We start from the raw sequence: 24,909 nt of genomic DNA on the forward strand, positions 1-24,909 counted from the left end.
TTTGTGTTTTTCTTGACAGCATAAAAGACCATTTCTGGTGAATTATCGCCAAGTTGCTGGAGTATGATTTATTCTGATCACCAGCACAGTTAATGGTACAGATTTTCCATAACAAATGAAATCCCCATCCTATTCTTTACAAGGAATAATTTTACAATTGATAAATGAGCTTACACTGCATCACAACTGAGTTACAGTAGAAAACTGAAAATAGCCTGTGATGCAACAATTTTTTACAATCGGTATAAAGAATTTTAATAGCTTTAGCATTTCAAAGTGGTGACATTTCAAATCATCCAAACGAGGCTCAAAGAGACAATTTGGCAAACTGAGTGTGTGGTTAAACCGTACTGGCTAACAAATGTCCCTTCTGCTTTTACCTGCATCCCCTTCCATCACAACATTTTGCATTAAAATACACACTACTAGGTTTAAAACAGTTTTAACGTTGTGGGACTTGGAAAACAAAAATGTACCAAGTGTGATGTTGGTTAATAAATAATACTGATTATTATACAGAACCATAAATATATTAAGTCACAATTGTACGTGCAAGCAAACTGCCCAGTTAAGGGGGGGTGGCCCTTTAATAACACACAAGTGAATGTCAAGGCTGCTCGATACAGTTTGTCCCATGAAGTGGACCATGTGACCATTTAAAGGGCAAAAGAAGGTGGGGTGCTTCAATGTGTGCACAAAATGTGGTGGGAGAATGGAACAAGGTGCCCAGCCATGTTGTGGAAGATGATCTTCTGGTTCTCTCAAGGAACAGCTGGATGAGCTTTTCAGATAAAACAATGACCGAGACAGTCCGGGTGGCCCCTTCTTGTTTGGAACTGTTCTTATGTTCCAGTCTTGAGTTTTGAAACGGAGGAATTCACTCTACCTAACATCTTTTCAAAAGCCAAAGTATGTGAACAATAATGGCAAATGAAGTTGTCTTGCAGCGTTGAGAGCAGTTTCAATGTAGACTACATACACAAAGTAAATCCTATTGTATTTTAAAAACATTAAAATAACTGGACTGAGCCCTTAAAAGGCTATTGGACTGTGAGCAGATGAAAAACATCCAATCCTCAAGAACACATCAGTTTGGTAATTTCATTTTCGAGATTTTTTTTTTTACATTTATGCTCTACAAGTGATGCAAAAAGGTTTCTTCATTCCAGTTTAATGTGCAAATACTCCCGGGTGAACAATTTCAGTCTCTTTCTGTTAAATTGCATCTCTTTAGAAAGGAAAAAAGAAACAAACCTCTGGGAACCCTAAGCAGGTTAAACCACATCCAGAAACAGAACCGTTTAGGTTTACGCATGAATGCATATACAAAAACTATGGAGCACACGGGAGTCACGACTGTCTGCTGTCCTGTGCCAATAAATGCATTCAGAATCAGAGCAGAATCCTTGTGGAGTATCCTTGCATTATAGGCACTGCAGTGTAAAAAGAAATAGGCCTCCAGTCAGCAAGAGCTGCACAGTCTCCCAGGTGAGAACACCATCAAACCCTTCACAGCATAGAATTATCCATGCAGTCCAGGGTGTCTTCTCATTGCTTGTAAACCAGATCACTTATCTTTTGATGCATTTTTTCTTCAGCTTTGCATATAGCAAAAGTCTTGGGAAGCATAAGCATTACCATATATGAGATTCACAGTGCGTCATTTTTATAACTCCCACTCCTCCGCCAAGTCTCCGGTAATTCATTCCACCATAAAGCCTGGAAAGACATGAGAGAAAAAAGTCACCAACAGGCAAAGTCATTTATATCCCAACTTAGTAGTTCAGGTGGGTAGCTGCGTCAGCATGCGTAGGCTGCAAAAGAACAAGTAATAGGTTTATTCCATGCTGAAAAGAAGAAAGAGAACACGTTTCGGCCGTGGAGCCTTCTTCAGGTGTGTATCCCAACTTGTTTTCTTCTGTTAAGTGTATGAAATCTATGATTTAAACTGTTGGTGTAAATGAAAATCCCTGAACAGTGCATCAGAGAGGAAACAATCTACTTGGCACAAACTATTAAAACCATTCAACTATAAAAATAATTACTAAAACTCTTGAAAAGATACTGATGTGATTGTGTTGTGGAATATTCCAAAAATCTTCTTCGCACTTCTTGTGATATTTAATCAAGTTCTTGATAGACTATTCCCGTAAATTGCTATAAACTTGGTCTATGTGCATATTTGAATTAAATAATCAAAATTATGTACTAACAGGTGGCAGTGTCTACTTACCTCCATGTATTGGCATCAGGATCGTAAACCTCAATTGTTTTCAGGTATGTTGTGCCATCAAAGCCACCGACTGCCATTAACTGCCCATTTACTACAGCTAAACCAACCTACAAGATAAAAATAATCAGAAACCTTTTTATTTTGAATATTAAATTATTTGTGTTATACTCTGACGACTTTGGAACAGTCAATTCCGTTTTTTCATGTCTCAGCTTGCAGCAATCCAGCCTGCAACTGCACATGGGGAAAATGAGGTGGTGTACACAGACTAATGTCCCACCCGGCGCCCAGCTATTACAGGCAACACAGTACCAGACATTGGGGATCAATTTGAAGGAGAAGCTCATCCCTCCACGACAGCATGTTCCTGCAAGCAGCACAGGGGCTGCTCCCTTGCCAAGAGCCATTAGAATCCCACCCACCCCTGGGTGGCACTCAGTGAATTGTGCACTGCCCCTTGGGAAATCCCAGGCGCAGCTGGCTGTTGACGTGACCTAGGCTTGAACCCGCGATCTCAGAGCTCGATCTGCATTAGAGTGAGCACCTTCGAGTACCGTTTTTGGCACCTGACATCTCAGCTGCAGCACGTGCACCAGTGCAACAATTGCTAAATTCTATAAAACAGCAGTGCTCCCCTGCTCATGTACCACTTGCATTTGTGTTTTGTTTTTCTACAGTAAGATTTAAAACCTGATTGACAAAGTCACATTTACTGCAATACCTTTTGAACTTTATTAGTTTAGTACAGTCAAATAGCACATCACGGCCATCTGTCACCCAAATCTTGCCAGTGAGAAAGCACACAAACTTACTCCACTTCTCCTCGATGTCATGGCCACTACAGGAGACCACTGGTTGGTTCTGGGGTTATACCTCTCTGCGCTGCTGAGCTCTGTGGTGTCATCCCTTCCTCCCACAGAATAAATCATGTCCTGGTACACCGCACAGCCTAGGTGCTTCCGACGCGTGCCCATCGGCGCAACTGTGTGCCAGCGGTTCTCTTGAGGATTATAGCGCTCAACTTGGAAAGAAAACAGGAGATCAGTGCATATGTTTCCAATACTTTTTCAAACAGAAATGAGGTACAACATGTAAAACAGAATCCAGAATAAGAGCCCTGTATTTATTAGCCTGGAAGGTCAGACATCACAGACAATGTCACAATCAATGCAATAGGGTTCCTATTTAACATGATTCCATCGACACTCAATAATTTGCAATATTTGTTCACTTGACTATGAGGACAAGTCAATGCTCAAAGATGGCTGCCAAATCATGGCCAACCAGCATTATTCAGTTGTGACCCTAGGCTACTACTGCTCCTATTTTCCATTAGCCCGTGATGTTTTATCACTCCAACACAACTGGACTTCACAGGCATGTAATGTCAACCACAGAAGAAAACCAAAACTCATAAATCGGAACAAAAACAAGCGGGTTTCAGCAACTACTTTGCTTGTCCCACCAAATGATTACCATTGGTTATTACATTCAGGCAATTTTTCTAGGTTTCAAGCAGTTTATTAGCAGCTTTCAGACAGGCGTGGTCTCCATACCAGTGTTGAGAGGAGACGTTCCATCTGAGCCTCCAACCGCATAGAGGAATCCTCCCAGCACAGCCACGGCCACGCCAAGGCGCCTGGTGCTCATGGAGGCCACGCGTGTCCATTTGTTCTCTTTAGGGTCGTACCTGCAAAGAGAAAGGGCTAAATTCCCTGGCCCAATGCACATACTGTATAGTGCTCTTCACCTTGATTCTTATTGAAACCAGATGATGAAGATGGGGGTACTCAATTTCACAGCTCCCGATCTCAATGCATCTCCCCCATTAGAAAGTCTGGGTTTATTTAAAGGGAACTGTAATCATTTTCCCAGATCCTGAGGGCTATTCCCAAGCGACCGCACGGCTTTAAAGGGAGCTTTTCACCTTTCAACAATATTGAGACAAGAAACCCCGTCTTGTCCTCCCACTGCGTACAGATACCCGCCAAGGACGGCCACCCCCACACTGGTCCGGCAGGTGCTGGTAGGGGCCACATCGCTGCTCCACTGGTTTGTCTTGGGGTCATACCTGGGAGGAAGAGAAGGCGAGTTCAGTATCTCCGGCGCACTGTCTCAGGACAGAACGAGAGGGAAATAGAAACGGCAACACCTACCTTTCCACACTGTTGAGATACGAAGAGCCATCATGCCCCCCCACTGCGTACAGGAGGTCATCCAGGACACTGACCCCTACTCCACAGCGCCTCTTACTCATGGATGCCACCATTCGCCACTCATTGGTCTGAGGGTCATAGCGCTCCACACTGGAAATGGCGTCACCACTGCACCAGCCTCCAACTAAAGCACAGCGGCTAAAATTAGTTTCGCTTTGGAAAGACATGTCACCTTTTCATCGCCCTCATTTAATCAGAAGGAATTTCTGCTCTTTTTCCGCTCCACCGGACACACAATTGCCTTGCTCAGGATTTCCTGATTGAGCGGCCAACACCCTGCAAATTAGGTTAATCATTCTGACAGAGGGTAAAGACTTGGCATTCCACAAATCCATCCAATCTGGAACTCCTGGGACAAGGCCAACGATCCTGCAAGTGCTTTACAGATCTCTCAATTCAATTTCTACAGACTGCACCTTAAAAAAAATCTCATCTACAAGGTAGAGGGAGCGTAAGATATCTTTGGCTAGCTCGTGGTTACATTCTTTTACAGCATTTGTTCTTATGGATGTAATTACATCTATAACCCAATCTGCAGTTTTTCCAAATTTTGACAGCAAAGGCAGACACATTTTCTCATTTCAAAAGGCCATTTTCCTTTTTCCCATTCTGTATAATCTTCCATTCTGTTTTGTGTTTGTTGATATAAATAACATATGCTTAATTACTTTAACTCCTGGAGCTCTTAAGTCTCTGAACATCAGAATTTACAACAAACAAGTAAATTGACTTCCTATCAATCTGTTTATCAAACTGGCATGTGGTGTTCTGAATGATATTATATATTCTGTTTCATAATTATATCTGTTCTGTTTTATAATTATATAATTCTGTTTTATATTTCTCACACACCCACCTGCAAACAAAACCTCCCCACATCGGATGGGCTTTCGAGGGCGTGTTCGGGGTCCCTGCATCAGGGGGCGCTCTTGAGGTAACAGGAGGTAGTTCTTGGCTTCATCAACCAGGTCTCTGCAGAATAACAATTACACTAAATAAAATGCATGCTCCACTAGGTTAGGAGTCCTGCAAAGCAAACAACATTTAATGAGGAGGACAGATACAGTCTTGTCAATATATTGCACCTTGTCAATAAAAGGTGAAGATCGATACATAATGCACTTAACAGAGTTTTAAAGGCTTAAATCTACCAGTCTCTCATCTACTTGTGTGGCATATGACTTTCTCATAAAAACACTTTCTTTTTGGCTGAAAACTACACTAATGCATATCACTTTTTCACATAACATTAAGTAAAATAATGTAGCATGTGGTAAAGAACTGCAATTTCAACAAATAATAAGGGCTTAAATCATACCTTAAATCAGCTTTGGTATGCTTTCCATCAATCTAGTAATTACAGTACTTAAGCAAATAGATGCCTTCTTCCATACTGCTGAAAAATTGAATATAAAATGTTTGCCATTAGATCTAATCTTCATGCTGGCGGACTATTTATGGGAATAAGAACAGACCCACTTTCAGGACTATTAAAAATATAGGTCTTTTAGCAGCATGTAACCTTTCCTTGCTGATTTAGACTAAGTACATCACAAATACTGAAGCTAGATTAATACTGACGTGCTCAGGAATTCACAAAGAAACACAGGTCTTGAGCATCCTTAGCCTCAGAACTGCTAAGGCATCCTTAGCCTCAGAACTAGATGAAGTCAGATCTATCACATTTGACCATTTTTTGTGTCTCCAGACTCTTTACCACAAACAATGTTGTGATGTATCAACTTATTTCAAGATTTTATTTTATTCTCATCCAAATTATAGCACTTCCTACAACACAATGTCCTTGAACAAAATACTGGAGCATTGGTTTGGAAATTCTTGTCAGAATTTGATTTAGGTTTTTGTCTTCACAAAGAAGCAACAGAAATGTTAAACAGAATCATAACAAAACAATACTGACATAAGGAAAGCTGACCACTTTTTAATACCGTAATACATTCACTGACCTTGTCTTGTTTGCCTTTACTATTTGAACCAACCTGGAGGACAATGCTAAATCTAGCGAAGTACAATTTCAACTATATCAATTCTCAAAGCATAGAAATACTGAAAAGAAATTATACTTATTCTCTTTGAAACATAAGCCCTTGTCAAGAAACAAAAATCTGCATTCACTCCATGTACATCTACAGGATATAAGGCTTATATCACAAGTTCACCTCTTTTCAAACGTTAATCAACACACTTCTGATAAATCTATACTCCTTAGCTCCATAGCTCAGACACATTGCTAATTTGTATATCTGAGAGCTGAAGAATACTTCCTCAAACAATCTCCTTTCAATAGGTAGAAAACTGCTAAACTACAGATATTATCTTATACACCAATTCAGACATCATAGCATCCCAATGTTATTGTTAAGACCTTGACTAGTGACTGGTCCCGTTACAAAAAACACAGAACTAGAAATATAATTTTTAGTGGAGAGAAATCTAGAAAATATCTCATTGGTCTTCCTAAACCCTCAATCACTATCTGCAGGTTTAATAAAAGCCATAAATGTGTAAGAATTCTAAGGCTAATGCCACTGAGTTGGAATATAATTCTTCAGGACTGGAACATGTAACAGGCAACTGGCTACCTCTGGTTTTTTCTTGTACCATCACTAAGCTGATAAAAGCTGGAAGTCTTCCACTGTTAAATGTCATAGGTGAAAAGCCCTGAGGTCTGTATGTACATGGATAAATAAGCAAAACATTTTACGTAATGGTATCTTTATTACTCATGTCTCACATTGCATACAGTGTGTTTTTTATATTGCTTTTTTGAAAATACAGTACTGTAATCCATGGATCCCTTTAAATATAGTTTTGATTATCATCAAGCCAAAGGATTAAATCACACCGCACATCACAGTAACCTGAACTGCATTAGCAGTGTTCCCAACTGAGAAGACAGTTTACTATCCTAAGCATATCTATTCCAGCTGGCAAAGCTCAGCTCTGGGGATACCCAGAAATTACAGCAGACGGTAATGACTCTAGAGGTATTTAATACAGCCCTCTCATAAAAAGAACTATAAGAGTGCTTCATGGAGATGAAGACTTTTGCAGATTAAATATTTATTTAGAAACAAGAGCACATTTAATCATTTGGACAGCTGATTTCTTACCACTGTATAGCCAACAGCCAAGATGTTTCATTCTTCCTCAGCATACATACCTGCATTCTTCATCACTTTTTATAAGAGGGTCGGATCCAACTGTCCCTACTAAAAACTTTGGGCTCAAGAGAGGTAATCGAACATGCTGAAGCACCTAAAACAAATCAAAAGTAAAAAAAAAGTGGACAATTTCTTATCTTTACAACCCGAAGAGGATCTTGAAACAAAATTCTAGGTACAATGATTATATTAGTTAATTTGCAGTTAAAATAAAAAAACAACAACTTTACAATATTTTTAGTCTGTATTTTGGGCATTTAAAGATCTCATGAATATTGCAGTTCGCCATAAAAGGATATGAACGTTTTTGGGGCTGAAAATGGCAACAGTCCTTTAAATAATCTATTTGAAACTGCTCGCAACAAAATTTAAACTAAAAGCTTTTTGCATAACAACACTCCAGCTCCAGTTTGTATGGCACATAGAGGGAAAACACAGTCAGTAAAAATGCTTTTGTTACTCTGACCAAAACATGCATTTCACCTTCTTAAAAGACCTTGTACCTTTTTCATGTGCAAATGTTAGCTTTTTATGTCCAAAGGGAATCAGTAGAGTGACATCAGTGTTATGAAAACAGTACAGCAATATTTAATTGACACAACATATACATGTATGGATGATTGAAACAGAAAGCTCCAACATACCACCAAACACCTAGCTATTGGGACAGTTCTATAAGTACCTGTGGCAGCTGAGGACGTCTCTCTTGAATGCTGTATTTCACCCAGGCCATCACTGCATTAAAGACCTGCTCCTCGCTTCGCACATTCAGCTCATCACTCGATATTATATCTATCAGCTGGTTAGCTGGAAGCAACATGAACTCTTCACTCTCCATCACCTGGATAACGTAAAAGAAACTCCTAAAGTGGTATGGTCTTCAATTTTTATTAACACCGTCATAAAGAAAAGACTGCTGAAGTGACATTTTAAATTAAAAAATGTTTGAAAAATAACAAAAACAATCCCTTGTATTTACTGTATATAGAGCTTTTCATTCCCAAAGAATTCCAAAGCACTTTACATATAAGAGGCGACCCATTGTAATCATCATTGAAACATATGTAGGTATTGTGTGGAAGCCATGATGCACCAACAGCACATCCAAGTCAGGCAAAGAAGTGAAAAATTAGCTTATTTCTCCAACTGAACTAAGGAGGGAACATTAGGCAGACCAGAAAGTGCTAGCCCGTGTGGAATTCAGCAGGACCCCAAGTTAATATTCACAGAATTGTTTAATGGCTAAACCAAAGTCCTCACTGTTTAACATCCCATTTGAATGATGGCTATCCTTTCAACACAGTGTCCCCTAGTCACCTTACCAGGGCAAAGGATTAGAAATTCGTGTCCAGAGGAAGAAATGCCACCCTCCTGACCTTCAATACCACCGGGAAAACTTTACCTTGGGACTTCTGAACTAGCCAACTTCAGATCATAACGAATGGATGACTATATTTACTGGATGACATGCATGAAACCTCATTTCCTAGAAAACAGCTGCTGTACACATTAATTAACAAGTTTCTGCCTGAATAGAGCGTTCCTTAACTACATACTTTCATATTCCAAATAGCATTTCTCTTGCACCTGTTAATTTAACTAGAAACTCGAGATTGCATACAAAACACAATAAATAAAGACAAAAAAGATTTTTTGATGGCTTTGATTGCACCGTCATGTTAGATAGCACTGCAAAATGAAATCAGTTTTCCCCTTAGGCTAATAAAACGAATTCTACCCACTTGCCACGATCTCATATACATCTGCTGCACTATAATTTTCCTTCCTGGAATTACACAGAGAAGAAGGATTAATCCATGAAATATATATTTCTCTTCAGGCATTAATCAAGATCCTCTGTGTCCATATACTACTTTAAAGCACAGGGTTTGACAACTTTGGCAAACCTTAAGCAATATGACCCAGCACTGGTAATACCCTGGGGTATTACTATAAAATTTAAGATGAAAGAGAGAAAGATCCTCTGTATGCAACTAAACTGATATTTAAAAAAGATCATCACAGAAAAAAGCCAGTAATGTACTTCAGACATGCAATATTCCAGGGGGCTTTATTTGAAACCGCAGTGTATGATCTGTAAAGTTCTATCACCAGTGCTCTGAAATCCGTGTTAAAATTAGTCCCAAGACCACAGTTCTACAGTATCATCAGAACCTTGCCTGCCGTCATGAAACCAGATCTGGTGACAAAACGCCAGCCCCAAGCCCGTCAACAATTCCTGCTGCTGCTTATTGAAAAAGGCAGCCACAGAAGTCCAGATGCAATCTGGGAACTGTAATTACAACTACTGAATATCTTGAGAATTCTAGCAAGGGAATCTGACTTGCTTTTGAATGCTTGGTTCTTTCAAAAGATTAATGGACTTCAAAATTAAACATTCCCTAGAGTCTTATTGAAAGCATTACCATGCATGATCAGTCTTATTATTTCTAATGCTGTCCCAATCAAACTTAACTGGATTTTTAAATTAGTCACACCAAAGAAGGCATACTATAAGAAAAATAAGAATCTTTATTGTTAAATATTAACAACAATTTAGAGATCTATATAAAAAAAAAACTACATTTATTCTCTCTTGGGATTTGATATACATGGTAATTAAAACTTGCTTTTGCTGAAATAATTATCAACTAGGAACACAAAACAGTGAATATCACATAATGATATTGAATGACTAATTAATTAAAAGGTTTATACAGTCTCTGGTTATCATGAAATTCCACCAGATGCTTAGCAATTGTGCCAAGACAAAAGCAATATGTAACTCTAAATTGACAGTGTCTAAAATAAAATTGCATGAATTGAATAGTAAAAGATAAGTCTTATATTCTCTGGACTGGATATCTCTAGAAGTTGAAAAGGGCAGTTTAGCAAGAATACTTATTCATGACATATTTCTGGAAAGACACCCACAGTACTGTACATTCATTTCAGGTTTCATTTCAGGCAGTTACCATGTACAAGAACCAAGTAAGGGTAAGTTTAAACTAAGTTTAAGACAACAAGTGTTTCAAAGCTCATTGACTTAATACACAGATAATACAAATGGGTGACAAAGCTTTTAGTCTATGATGCTCCCAGAAACAGATAACTGTTGGACATGCCAGGTTTTAGCACAACTTTTGTTTTGAAATAATTTAAATTATTCTACTACACACAATGACGGCAACAGTACAACACTGTAAAAGAGCTACACAAATCCCATGCCACTGTTCCACACAAAGCCTGTTTTCCCAACACACCATCGTTGGATTGCAGTTTACTGCGTTTAAAATAACGGGCTGCCAGCCTAAAGCACTGTGGCTCACATTTTGCTGAGAAATACAGCAAAATGACCGACAATAAAGCAGTTACTGACACAGCTTTGAAACAGCAAAGTCATGGCGCAAAGTCAAGAAGGTTTCAGGGGAAGGCTCAGTGTATCTTTAAAGACGGCCTTCATAAAAACAAAAATAAAATCAAGGGTGGGCACTTTCCGGTGACATGGAAATGAGCTTTCGAGTCTGGAAAAGGCCACAAAACCACAGGCTGCGAGCGCCCTTACCTCCTGGAAGTTGTGCTGGGTGAACTTGTCGGCGATCCGGAGCAGCTCTCGACAGGAGTGCGTGTCGGCGAAGGCGCGGATGCCCAGGCAGTTGGAGGGGTCGAGCTGGCGCTTCAGGAACTCGCAGCAGGCCTCCTGGATCTCCGCCAGCTGCAGCAGGCAGGCGGCCGGCAGCAGGGTCTGCACGTTGCCCTCCTCCACCGTCACCTGCGAGGTGTAGGCGAAGTCAATGAGCAGCTCCATGGCCCGCTCGTCGATGTCGCGGATCACCACCTCCGTCTGCCGGCTCTCCGCCAGCTCGCCGGTGAACATGGCGCGGAAGTAAGGGCTGCAGGCGGACAGGATGACCCGGTGGGCGTAGATCTTCTTGGAGCCCACCACCAGCACCACGTCGCACAGCTCCCGGTGTTTGCGCAGCAGGTTAATGACCTCCAGGGTCTGCCGAGGGTGCTTGTCCGACACGTAGGGCATGCGCGCCGGCTGGGGAACACCCTCTGGGAGCTTGTTGGGGTCACCGAGGGTACAGCGGCTGGTGATGTCCATTCCGGTGGTATCTGGGCGTGCGCTGGTACACCTCGAGTAATGCAAGGGAGAGTTAATGCTTTGCAGCCAATGGTCCTCTCACCTGCTTCGAAATGCTTGTATTAACAGCAGCACAATCAGCCTATGCTACCTGAAGATCTGTGAACCTCAAATACTTCTTCTTACATGGACCATTTGACAAGAGCCAAATAATAAAACATAAGCCCTAATAACCAGCAGCCTGAATACCTCTTAGTCTGACCATTACAAAAAACATTTGACAAATATATCAATATTAAACCCAAAGTATTTCAATACTAAAGTGATGTGCAAATTTCCATTATGCTTGGAAACTATACCAGGATATCTGAGATTACCAGATAAGCCAAAGAGACAGAATTATGCAACTGAAATGGGAACATTAATACTCAGCCCAGTGCGCTATCGCAGCTGATCTACCATAAACCATAAAAAGCAACAATAAAATGTACAGATTACCTACAGGTCACTGGTAGTGCAGTCCATGCCTTCTTCCTCTAGTGTGTATCAATCTGCAGTTCGCCCAGCTCGAACAGGGAAGTACATGCAATATCTCCAACTTGCCAAGCATTCTCTCTGCTCTGCTCTAATTGACCTCAGTCACGGATCACTCCTGGGGGTTTGTAGAAATCAGCTGCCACTCTCTTGCTGCTGTCTGTGTACAGTAATCGGCTGGTCCAATTATAGCTCAAAGTAATTTATTTTTAAAAACGGGATGGACATTAAAAGCATAAGGCAACCTGCCCTCTATCTGTTCCCTAAGGCCTCTAAGACAGAATATAAAACCAGAGTCAATGACACAAGTGGAGCCACAGATAAAACAGCTTTTCAGTTCTTCAGTGTGTGACAAGTATTGAAAACCCATAACTAATTTGAGCAAAATTAAATTTTTAACTTATAACTAATGTGGCTATCCACAGTGTAAAAAGCTGCCAGCTTCTCTGTGAAAAATATTCTGTAACAGCATGATCGGTGTCAGGAAACATTAAAGCAGTATAGTTTAAAAACTACTATTTAGACCTGGAAATGTCAGGATTCATTTGCATAGGTCTGATTAGCTTTTTTGTTTATAATAAGGAAAGAAAACATTTCACATTTGATAGGATCCATTTTGTTTTCACCAAACAAATAGGAACAGAAACCTTTTCTGGATTGGCTCAAGTTGTCCTATCTCAAAATAAGCTGGGGTAAATGGAAAAACCAGCTGCTGTGAAGAATTACAAACTCTCAAATCTGTAATCCTCCCAAAGAGTAGCTGAGCTGAAATTACAAGCATCCAAGCAGGCACAGCAACTTTAGAATTATGAACCTCGTAAACACCCAGAAGGTTCATTATCAACTACAAACTAATTTAAGATTGAAATGCTTTTTATGGTACAAGTGCAAAGCATGCAAGTGAAATTCTTTCTTTCTATTTGGAGTGCAAAAGAACTATGTGGAACGTGATGATAATAAATGCCTTTTCAGAACTTGTTCCAGATACCACTTAATCTGGGCTTTAAGCGACACATAAACCATACTACATTTCATTTTTAATTTTTAATGTTTAAAACTGGCACCAAGTGAAAAACAAACTAGTACTAGTGAAGAACTTCAGCTCCAACCAATTCTCCATACAACGCTCTCGAGTCTAAAGATTTCACTTTTTTTGTTATTTTTTAAGCAGTATTCCTTGAGCTTCTTAAAGAACACAATATTATACGATTCAAAGTCAACACGATTAAAAAGTTTATATGATTAAAGTTTTCAGTTATAAATCTTTGTAAACGGAAAACAGATGATACTTAAATGTGAATTAACAAGACAGAAATCCCCTGTAGTTTTATTTTTAGTTCAGATGTATTTTTTCAGAGTAACATACAGAGTAAAATAAGTTCATTAAAATGCATCCTAGCTACTGTGATTTTAAAATAATACTCTACTATATATTCAAAACACCAATGTTCTCCCTAACCATAAAAACAATCACAAAAAACTGTCCACAAAATTCACAGGGCCAGTCTTTTAATGTCCTTTCTTTCAGAGGACCTTAACTAGAAAATCACAAACAAATCCAAACGTACTAATACTAGGGGGTTGAAATATATATATGCAAGAAATAATCCTTAACTCTTACCTGCGCATTGGCTTCCCGTCCATGCACAGAAAATACAGCCTTCTGTCCCTCACTTTTCACCTGCTCTGCAAGGACAAAAACGACCAAATGAGAAAACTCCAAATCCTACGCAGGCTGGGCCTGAATCCATACAGAATAAGGTATTTGAGTGTGTTGCGCCCACAACGTGACAAAACCCTTCAAGATGACTTCCCTTACAACCGATTATGGGTTATATCCTAATTATAAACACAGGGAAATGTTACCCTTTAAAAATATCGTTTCAGTTCAGTATTGCATAAACTCCATGCAAATCTAGTGTTGCTTATAGAGTTTAAATAAGCAACTTTTACTATGTTTGGAACAGAGCACAAATAATAAATTGAGCCTCAATCATTATTTTTGCGCTTTATAAGAAGATAAGATAAGATCACTTTATTGGCCATATACAATTTCTTGTACTAGGAATTAGTCTTTTTTCGCATACCCCAGCTTGCTCTCCATGAGACACACAGATCGGAAGAGAGAAGCTTGGGGTCAGAGCAGAGGGTCAGCCATTTATAAGGCGCCCCTGGAGTAGTTTGGGGTTGAGGGCCTTGCTCAGGGGCCCAATGGAGTAGGATTCCTCTGCCGGCCGTGGGATATGAACCGGCAACCTTCCAGCCACAGGCGCAGATCCTTAGACACAGAGCCACCTCACCTTTACAGTAGGAGCCAATGAGAGGACAGACAGTCACTGTCCGTCTCATGTTTTTGTGCCTCTAATGTGAGAATAAAGATAGATATAATTTAGAAATGTCCTTCTAAGATGGAGAAGAAGCCTGTATAATACTGTCACAGGTATGATAAAAACTGATGAGATGTTCAAACTCCTGATTTGTGACACTCAGACAAAAGCCCACATTTTCCTAGCATTCCTACAGCATCTAAAATGAACTGAAACATTCTGTAAGGGCTAACAGTGAAAACCTTAGTATGATCACAAACAAACAACACCACCCTTCCTGACATGTAAAATTTACTCCGTGTGTGTGGTTGAAATCACTGGGGGTACTAACACAGCTCCTGTAACGAATTAGAAGTACATTGGAGACTATGCAATTGCAACCTGCTTAGCATTTTTATAAGAATTTGAAAGATTAAAAAAAGTGTAAAACTAGAAATGATTTCAAAATCTTTTTTTTTTCAAAATCAGTCTTAGGTTGTGCGAATTTTTAAAGATAATCTCAATTTTATATTCCATGTACAATTTATTTAAGAATACAGCGTAATTAATTATGCTATACAACGACCTAAAAAGAAGTACTTAAATATAATGAACCATCCAAGAGAACCGTCACTGTGAATACCGATAAGAAAATACAGAATTCCATACTTGTAAAATCTTTCAAAATCGGTATCTGGGATCTAAAACGTGGCATTAGCCTTTTTGTTGTAATTTAAGGTGTATTTACTAGAAGTACGACAGAAAGAGTCAGAATTACAGAATTAAAAATACACAATACATTCCACCGCGGATTGATTTAAGGCCTCTAAACTGAAATGAGCTGATAGATGAATAATTACAAATACGGATATATAATTGCTAATTCCATTACATAGAAATTGTAACGCAGTGTCATCTTCATCACTCTGTTGATCGTTTCATTAGAAATTCATACCATGAAACGCCAACACTAGATGCAGTGTTAAAAATGTGTATTAATTGCATGTATAGGGCATTATTAGACACAAATGTACACATTATATACAATTTCAGAAAATGTATTATTAATTGTACTCACGACTTAAATGATCCAAACAGAGTTTGACTCCAAAACCTCAATCTTTCCTTCATTAGGGATTCTAATCAACAGGAAACGGACATACGACTTTAAAGTTCCCCCTAGAAACTATGACAACTGCGAGTATTTCCATTTAACATTGGTTCCTACGTAAAAAGAAGTAAACACTACAACACGTAAAAACTCTCCAGTGTTTTGAAAGTTTTTTTTTCCCCCTAGAACTACATTTAGGTTTATACATAACGGTAAAGGTTAGAACACATGCAAAATATAATATTTTATACTTCTATATTTATCTACTTGATCTCAGGTACAGGAGAATTATTTTCTAAAGTATTCTAAAAAAATAATCGAAGTAATTCCAAAAGCTATTAATTCTGCTTGCAATCTTAACTATCGCTGGTATGCTTCAGCTGCTCAGTGCAATTTTTAGAACCTCGATGGAACAGCTATTTCTACGCAATGCATTTGCTGTTTATAACAACCAGTGAGCCTTCTGTGATATAACCTCATTCTGCCTCCAATAATAACAACTTTATTGGAGTTAACTTTTCCACCGTGGTTCAAAGAAATGGACAAAGGCTTGTGGAACGCAACGGTCTCATGAGACTGTGACTTTCTAGTTCCACAGGATTACGGAAGACAATCAGTGAAACAACTGGTTCCCATGGCAACAGAACAGAAGCACTTCTTGGTGGAAAGTTCTTACGCTACACTTAGCGACCAAGTGTCTTTTTCATTAAATGTCAACATACAGTTAAGTTACCTGCACTTTGCCTGTTGTAAAATGTTGAGCCTATACCTTTATCAAAGACATCTGTTTCAGGAACTTTTGTATAATTCTCACAGAATCGGTTACGTGACAGAAACGTATCGTTTAAAAGCAATGACAGGGGTACGAATGTATTTATGAGTGCTGTACAATGGCATGCATACACGACTAAAGAATCTCATTGCAGTTAGTGTTTAAACAAATAAAACATTCAATTGCTTAGCATTTTGTAGTGACTTAGTGGTCTGCATTCTGGATGTAGCAGTTTTACGTGTAACGGTATCGATGTTAATTTGACTAAAGTGCTGCAGAAAACACCCAGATAATAATGTAAAAAATCGACTTCATAATTAGTTAGGCGTAGTCATTAACAAAAACGTTCACCAAGAATCCGTAACCATGCATGTCACGGATCTGTCTGTTTTGCAGAATATGTTACGGTCAGATTGTTCACGGCAACGCCTGTTTTGTATGTTTTACTACCATAGAATAAATACAAGTTTGGACATTATAAATATATGACTTCACAACTTACAATCCTTTAAGTGATGTGTATCGTTCCTTTACCTATCTGCAGGTAGCAAGACTTCGCACTAAGTACAAACCTTATGGGACCCGGTGACCAAAACCCCATTTTTGGCTGTTCTTCGTCAGGAGACATCGAAGGTCTTCGGAAGCTCTTGGGAAGCACGGAAAACGAGAGCAACGAAGAAAGCACCAGAATGCTCGAGGAGAAAGACGTCCTCGGGAGAAACGCTTTATTTACAGCCTGCATGCATGGCAGGGCCGGCATCGTGCAGGAGCTGGTGAAGTACGGACTCACGGTGAACAGCAGCACAGTGAGAGGTGAGACTGAACTACAGCATCTTGCTCACTATGAGAGTCATTCTGATAACAGAACATCTGGGTCATCCTGGTCTGCACACTGGGTGCCCTTACTGCCACCTAAAAAGAATAATATGGCGAATTTCCGCGAATAAAAACCAACTTTCAGCCGTATCGTGTTCTTTTTTTTTTCGCTTTTTCTTCATGTTCTGCGGTTTTTCACCCTTTTGTGAATCGTGACTTGCCGGTGGGGTGTTGCCGTTCTCTCTACAGGCTACACACCCCTGCACTGCGCCGCGCTGTGGGGTCACCTGGAGACGGTGAAAACTTTGGTTGAACTGGGTGCCGACATCCAGTCCCCTAACTTTCGTGGCGAAAAAGCCAAAGACGTTGCCTGCCGCTATTCTAAGACGGAGTGTGCCGATTACCTCACATGGGCAGGTATGTGAAACGGAGAAATATCCTCACTGAACTGATGCTAAAACTAAAAATCACAACTAATTATGTATTTTTTAATTATTAATTATTAATGATTTATCAGACTGCCAGCTTAGAAACTTCCAGGACTTTTCTCGACAGCCTGTTAACAGATACTGTGTTTGGTCTTTAGAAGCCAAGCAAGACTTGCATTCCTTCATCAGCCAAATAAGAGAAATTATTGCAGATCCGGAAAAGGTTCAAGGGAAGCTAAATAAAGAAGATAAGGTAAATTCTACCATTCACATATTATTAGTTATGTTCTCTTTATGTCCCCTGGACATCTTTAGACATAGTTTATGTTCAGCCTTTTTTTTTTTTAATTTAATGTAGTACACACTGAGTTGGTACTGTATAAGTGAATGTGCACTACACAAAAGACAAGACCTTCATTAAGACGATGTGCTTGCTGGGGGATGCGCTCTGTCTCCATGCACTGGACAAAGGATAAGAAAATGGCTAAATGGACATACACTACAGATAACAGATCATTTCATAAGTGAATGTTTACTGAATAGATATATTATTTAAAAAAAGGAAAGGACTGTTAAAGGTGATGCCCTTGGATCCTTCAAAAAACAGCTTTATGAGATTCTTGGATGAGTTGGTTACTAGCAACCGAACAAGTCATAAGGGCTGTATGACTCTTCAACTTCCCATTCTCTCAAGGAATTCACTCTGTAACTAGATATTTATGCACAGTTTATATGTTTTGTCTATTTCAGAACACTTGTCTCAATTCTTGCTTAACAAAATCTGACTGGATTCAGAATGCTAAAAATGCAACAGCACAGGACTTTGTGGAACAGAAGAAACACCTTGAAGAAATCTTGAATCCAATTCTGGCTAAATTGAGAATTACAAGTAAGTCATTGATATTGATTTAGCTTAAGTCTCACAGTTTAATGTAATTGCTACAATTGTGTCTAAAATCAAAACTATTTTTCTCAGCTACATTTCAGTTCTACCTGTATGTTTTAATTACAGTTCCAGAACCTTTGTCTAAAACCATCAGAAACTGAGAAGGAAGAAACACCAAATGCAGAAGAGAATCATTTGACGGAGCTACTGTATGTATTTCAGTTCATGTAACAGAATAGCAAAATGTGTACTTATAGGAAATGCTGATATTGATATCAGTATAGTAACTGCTATTTTTTCTAGAATGTAATAAAGCACAAGACTTGAATAATTAACTGTAAGCTTTCATCAGCTGTTTCTGAGATCGCACTTCAGTATTTTCACCTCCCTAGTACTACAGTACCTCTACACACCATGATGATACAGTAGTACAAGCATGTAGTATTCAAACCTATATCGGTAACCTATATGGTTTTAGGGAATTGCTCAAAACAGGAGTATTCAAGTTGATTTCATGATTTCATTGTGACAAGAAAAAACAGTAATTGAAATATTGGTGAAGCTTTTTCTAAAGAGCTATTGCTCCAGACAACCTGGTAACTGAGGTTGTATGTGATTTCTTCTGAGGAATACTATCATGACTCATGTGTTCTTGCGTACATTACTTCATGGATACGACCACTTTTCCAACAGACTGTCGCTGCAACACATGATGAAAGGCTTGATTTACCTGGATAAAAAGGAACAGCAGAAAGTCAAATATTTATTTTGATTTTTTAAAACGTGAGCCAAAATATCTCCTCTTTAATACCAAATGAATAACTTGGTATACACGCTTACCTGTGGCAGCTTGAATGTGGCTCCAATGTGAGGCTTGATTTTTCCTGCCTGGAAGAGGTGAATGGCTTGAGAAATAGACTGGGAGAATAAAGGGAAATTCTCTTCCCTGTAACGCCCCCAGAAAACCCCCATTGCTGAAATATTCTTAAGTAGGAGCAGATTGGCTGGAATGGAAGGGATGGCTCCACCAGCAAACCCAACCACTACAATTCTGCCTTCCCAGCGTAGGCTGCAAGGAAAAATGTAGTGTAAGACAAATTACGGCTCGACCAAAACGAGTTCTCACTTAACACTGATCTTCATAATTATGGTTCGGATTTATAAGGCTCGGGTCTACAAAATAACTGGATATTAATTCAAAATTCCATGAAGGATGCAGCAAGAAAGGTGTAACAGCAGAAATGTAATGTTTTTTTTTTTTTTTTACAGCAAGCGATTCAGTGATATGTTTAAACTTTAAAATTTAACCTGTACAACAAAAAGACAAAGTATATAGATAAATCTTTTCAACCATGAAACGGATGCGGTACCTTTTTGAAATAACATGATCTACATATTGGACTATTCAATAAAACACATTTCCGATTGTAGTGTTGCAGGACAATTCACTTTTGCATTCAGTTTTGACTTAGTCATACAATATGTAATAATAAAAGAAAGTGTTGATTTTCACTCACCTACTAAGAGCATCCTTAAAAATGTCTCCCCCAACAGTATCAAACACAACATTCACCCCCTCCTTGTTCGTAAGCTTCTTTAGCTCCTCCTTCAGGTTACAGGTTGTGTAGTTGATACTTGCAAATGCTCCTTTCTGTACAGCAATGGCACACTTCTCATCACTTCCTGCTGCAGCTATTACCTGTCAACGTTGAGGAAATATACAAATACTTTCACAAACATATTTTTAGTGTGCTCCAAACTTTGCAGGTTTACCAAATACACAAATAAGAATTTTGGAATATACTGCACTTATTTAGTTCACACAACTGAAAGATCCCAGATACAGTGCAAGTGAATAAAGAAAAGGGGACATCACAAACTGTTTAATTACACAATTATTATAAGTGCATTACTGGAACTGTGAAGAATTTGATCAATAACTGTACCATTGTAACTGAACCATTACTATTTTTGCACTCTGCAGTTGGTGTGACTTCTAAATGGTATTTATACCAATCATTAAATAATGTCCTTTGATCATTCTCAATTTTGAAAAAAAGAAGACTGTACAGTCTGAGTTAAAACAGGAAAATAGAGCACTCTACTCCTTATGTCAGTATCTCTGTAGATTAGATAGTCAGGAGAATTTTACTGTAGTCACCAATTCTTCACCTTTGCTTGGAGAGCTTGGGATGCAATATCAACTGCAGCAAGCCCTGCTGCCCCTGCAGCTGCAGTGACCAGCACTGTTTCCCTGCAAGCACAGAGACAGGTAGTATACACCAGTATGTCAGGTTACTGAGAGATATCAAGACACATGGCATTCACTCTCTGGGTTGTCTGCTTAAAGACTCACCCTACTTGTGTGGCTGCTCTGTGTTTTAGTGCTAGCAGCCCTGTACCATAAGATACTGGCAGAGCAGTTGCCTCCTCATAGCTTAGTTCATTGGGGATCTTCCACAGCATCTAAAAACAACACAAACAATTCAAGAAATATAATTTAAAGTGCCACTGATGTAACTTAAAATCCAAAACAAATGCAAACAAATATTTCCCGCATTAATGCACCAATGCTTATAATCTGTTAATTATCAAGGTATGGACTTGCCTCAGCTTTCATGTGCTTCCATACAAACAATGCAGTTTAAATTCCATTTACAAAGACCGTTTGTATTGAAAGTGCGAAAAGGGGAATTAACATTTCACTTTTTAAAAGTGTCAGCTAGAGAGGTTCAAAGTCCAAAGAGAAGTAAAATACCTTTTGATCAACAACACACTGCTCTGCCATTCCACTCCCTCCGACCCCAATCACACGATCTCCCTGAAACGAAAATTTTAAACTATTCTGAAAACAAAAATATCACCCACAAGTTGATATGAATAACGAGTAACTTCCCTCCTATCCAGTGGGTAACTGCTTCACTTTTCAATTTGCACTGAGAGAAATACTGCTAGGGCTTGTAAGGGCTTATATTCAGTTACGCAGAAGCAGAGTGTGTTTTTTATCTGTAATGCACAGTAAAGTGAATTTACGCTACAGTAATATTTTGTTAAAACCTCAGGCTGCATTACACTTCACTCAAAGAACATGCTCTCTATCTGTGGTTTTCTCACCCCTGGAATTCCAAGAAGCTGGCTATATTATTTATGTTAAAGGTCAGAACACACATTATCTGCTTCTTTTTGCTTGTCTGATTTTCAGTAATTTGTAGGTGACATTATACATCATTTCCTTCTGGGTGTAGAAGTGTTGCTTGAATGCACAATGCTGCATTTAGACCACATGATTTGTGAATTATTCATATAAGACAATGAATGTGCTCTACATATTTATCCTTTATATACTGTATATATATATAAAGAAACATGTAATGTAAAGGTATTAAAATATTCACAAAATATTTTGCTCAGCACTTCCTGCAATTTTGATGAATTTGTGCCTTACTTTTTGAAATTCTACCACATTCTGTCCTGTTTCAACCACACAGCCTGAAAACTCCATCCCTGTATCAAATGCGATTAAAAAAATAATGCATTAGTTATCACAATATAATGAAGTGTTACTTTCACATTCTTTTACATATACATAGACAGAACAAAGCCTCAGAAATATATACAATTTACGGGGTCATCCTGTAATTATAATAAAACGATACAATGTATTAATCCTGAGCCTTACCCAGGGCCATACCAGTAACGATATGGACCTCAGTGTTCTTGATAGCATGGCAAAATAATTTTTTAATAATTTATAATAACAGTATTTCTTCCATTCATACAGCACTTCTCATTCCAAAGCGTCTCAAAGCACATTGCACACAGAAGGGGACCCATTTCATCTCTCAAGTGCAACCTCCTCCTGGGAGATGTGCAACACACTTTATGCACCAGCAGTCTTCCTGCATAATGGGCCCAGAAGTGAGAAATATCTGCACCAATCGAATTTGAATTTGAGAAGTGCCAATAGATCCTTAATAACCAAGTAGTCAGGACCTCGGTTTAATGTAGCATTCGAAGGACAGCATCCCGTGCAACACAGTGTTACTACACTGGGACACTGCTATCAAAATTCTGGAATGGCATCACTTGCAGCAGCAACTTGGTTTTCCTTAGAGGACCACCATCCTAGTTCTGTCCAGGCACTACCTTGCTGACTTTCTGAAATCTATTGAGCTTGGGGTACAAGGTGGTAATGCCCTTAAAAGTGCTTTTCTTAAGGATTGTAATTAAACATTATACAACTACTTATCTATAGCTGATATAGTTTTCATTATGTGAACCTGATCTTAGACTAATGTACGGACATCTACAAATATGGCATGCTCTAGGTGTTCATCATTAGTGGTAAAACCTACCAGGAATAAAAGGTAGGGGAGGCTTCTCCTGGTACAGTCCCTGACATACCAGAATATCAGCAAAGTTCACTCCACAAAAATGGACCGCCACTCTTACCTTAAGAATAAAGATTGCCACACTTGTCATAATACATTTCAATTAGGAGCCATGTTAATATATTATTACACTGTAGAATATTCCCTACGTATCAGTACAAAACAGTTAAAAAATAACATTTCAATCACAGTATAATCAAAATAAAAGCATTAGATCAGTCCAGGGGCAGTTAGGGTATTATCTGTTTACAAAGATCTTTGATATTCCCCATGCATTACAGAGGTCCCTGATACTAATATAAATCCGTAATGGGCATCTTTCACTGATAGCTCGTACTTACTAGAAGATCACACGATTCAGCCAATTTCAAGGATTTGTATATCCCATAGCAAGAAGACGTTTTCACCATAAAAGGGTACCTCAGCTGGTTTAAGTTCAGCTGCTGCTACGTCTTGCAGGACGAGAGGCTTCTTCAGCTCTGTGCATAGGGCAGCTCGGTATGAGGTACGGTGCTGAGCTGATGTGCTGTTGAAGACTGACTGAATACCAAAGTTGATCCACGCACCTCGAACCCTGCACGAATAAAACAGCTAAAACAGCTCACAACTGTAGGACAGCCAACCGTGGTCAAATAATTGTATGCTCTAGAAAATCACTACTAACAGTAGTGTAGTGTGTAGTATTTGTTACTTTTTTGCTTCCTTAAGTGTTTTTATTTACTGGAACATCTCTGTAATAATAACAAAAGTGCATGACGTTTAAAGGTAAATTCATACTTTCACTATACAAATCAAACGGATAACTTCTATCTCTTTAACCACGTGTATTTATAATCTTAATTATCTTCAGGTACGTTGAGTATTTTCACTTTCTCCCAGCGCTATGAAACATCTATTTAAAAGCTAGCAGGGGTTAGTCAATTGCATTTCTTGAGCTCCAACAGGTTTTTCTTCCAGATTTGAACTTAATGTATTAATTGTATGATGTGCATTAAGAAGTCAAATCGCCAGTTTTAAAGTGTTGATCAGTTGCTAATTTAAAACAAACGTAAAGAATACTCAACTATTCGGTAGCAAATTCACGCTTACGACAGATCTCACATAGGAAACCATAAAATATGCTGTAGTGCAAAACGAAGTAGCACAATGTGTGTAAATCACTTCTGTTTCCATGAAGTTCTTTTTTTTGGGAAACTACCGGATATGTTTAACATGTATTTTCTGTTTCCACTACAACGCACCTACACTATGACCGAACTAATGCTTGTATTAGACCCTAATTTGGACCATACACCTAAATGACCTTGACCAAAACAGACCCACTCACTATATACAGAATATAATGCAAGTTTAGACCTTAAATAATGCCTCATTATCCTTTCCGGAACCCTCTGAAACGTGAAACAGCCCGCCATTGTTGATCCCAAAGTTCATACCCTTTTTTTTTAAAGAGGAAGGACATGCACCAGAACTGCGGCTATTTATGGAGATAAAAAAACTGTCACAAGACGTCCACTAATTTAGTATGACTGCATTAATACAACTAAGATGACTGATGGATTGGAATTAGGATGTTTCGTACACTGACAACACGTTTCTATCAAGCCGCTTATTTCCTACAGTGGTAAGGGGTACTTGGAGCAACTCGTAGTCTCAGCCACAAGGAGCGGGCGCTGCTGCTCTCTGAGTGGCTCGCTGGTTCATCCTTAGGCACACACCAAGACACCGGTTAACATAGTCAGAGAAACTCGGAACACCCGGGGGACAAACATGCAGACACAATGAGAAAATACAAACTCCAAACGCAGAATTCGACTCCAGTACAGAATCGAACCCAGAAGATCCAAGAACTGCCGGGCCGTCTATACATGTAAACACATATTTAAAGCACTTTGTTACAAAGTATATATCCTGCACGCTCAAAAAAAAAAATAACAAAAATAA

General features: G+C 38.9%; 3 protein-coding genes across 7 annotated transcripts; 1 reads left to right on the forward strand and 2 right to left on the reverse strand.

The window, feature by feature from the left end:
* Positions 1–31: 31 nt before the first annotated feature.
* Positions 32–17,056, reverse strand: klhl20 (kelch-like family member 20). Of its 4 annotated transcripts, none has more exons than XM_015355845.2 (12): positions 17,017–17,056; positions 13,877–13,941; positions 11,200–11,773; positions 8,317–8,475; positions 7,634–7,728; positions 5,306–5,421; positions 4,390–4,573; positions 4,161–4,304; positions 3,790–3,923; positions 3,046–3,254; positions 2,234–2,340; positions 32–1,719 (listed from the first exon to the last, which is right to left on the reverse strand). In XM_015355845.2, the coding sequence occupies exons 2-12, from the start codon at positions 13,897–13,899 to the stop codon at positions 1,635–1,637; spliced, it is 1,830 nt and encodes a 609-aa protein (XP_015211331.1). In that variant the 5' UTR covers positions 13,900–13,941; positions 17,017–17,056; the 3' UTR covers positions 32–1,634. The 4 variants fall into 4 exon arrangements, with proteins under 4 accessions (XP_015211331.1, XP_006635088.1, XP_015211330.1 ...); XM_006635025.3 differs by lacking the exon at positions 17,017–17,056 and adding an exon at positions 15,640–16,200 and having other exon boundaries at positions 13,877–13,936; XM_015355844.2 differs by lacking the exon at positions 17,017–17,056 and adding an exon at positions 15,640–16,200.
* ankrd45 (ankyrin repeat domain 45) lies at positions 16,289–18,909 on the forward strand. 2 transcript variants are annotated; one of them, XM_069194052.1, is made up of 6 exons: positions 16,289–16,400; positions 16,993–17,257; positions 17,510–17,677; positions 17,847–17,941; positions 18,439–18,577; positions 18,701–18,909. In XM_069194052.1, exons 2-6 carry the CDS (start codon positions 17,020–17,022, stop codon positions 18,733–18,735), a joined length of 675 nt encoding a protein of 224 aa, XP_069050153.1. In that variant the 5' UTR covers positions 16,289–16,400; positions 16,993–17,019; the 3' UTR covers positions 18,736–18,909. The 2 variants fall into 2 exon arrangements, with proteins under 2 accessions (XP_069050153.1, XP_015211335.2); XM_015355849.2 differs by having other exon boundaries at positions 16,290–16,395; positions 16,989–17,257.
* LOC102682381 (quinone oxidoreductase-like protein 2) lies at positions 18,766–24,428 on the reverse strand. Its single transcript, XM_015355847.2, has 10 exons — positions 24,322–24,428; positions 23,386–23,539; positions 22,930–23,026; positions 22,020–22,078; positions 21,333–21,395; positions 20,931–21,040; positions 20,747–20,828; positions 20,092–20,273; positions 19,415–19,643; positions 18,766–19,304 (listed from the first exon to the last, which is right to left on the reverse strand). The coding sequence occupies exons 1-10, from the start codon at positions 24,378–24,380 to the stop codon at positions 19,236–19,238; spliced, it is 1,104 nt and encodes a 367-aa protein (XP_015211333.2). The 5' UTR covers positions 24,381–24,428; the 3' UTR covers positions 18,766–19,235.
* Between the last annotated feature and the right edge of the window lie 481 nt (positions 24,429–24,909).

Source organism: Lepisosteus oculatus, chromosome 9 (assembly GCF_040954835.1).
Source record: "Lepisosteus oculatus isolate fLepOcu1 chromosome 9, fLepOcu1.hap2, whole genome shotgun sequence".
Lineage (NCBI taxonomy): Eukaryota > Metazoa > Chordata > Actinopteri > Semionotiformes > Lepisosteidae > Lepisosteus > Lepisosteus oculatus.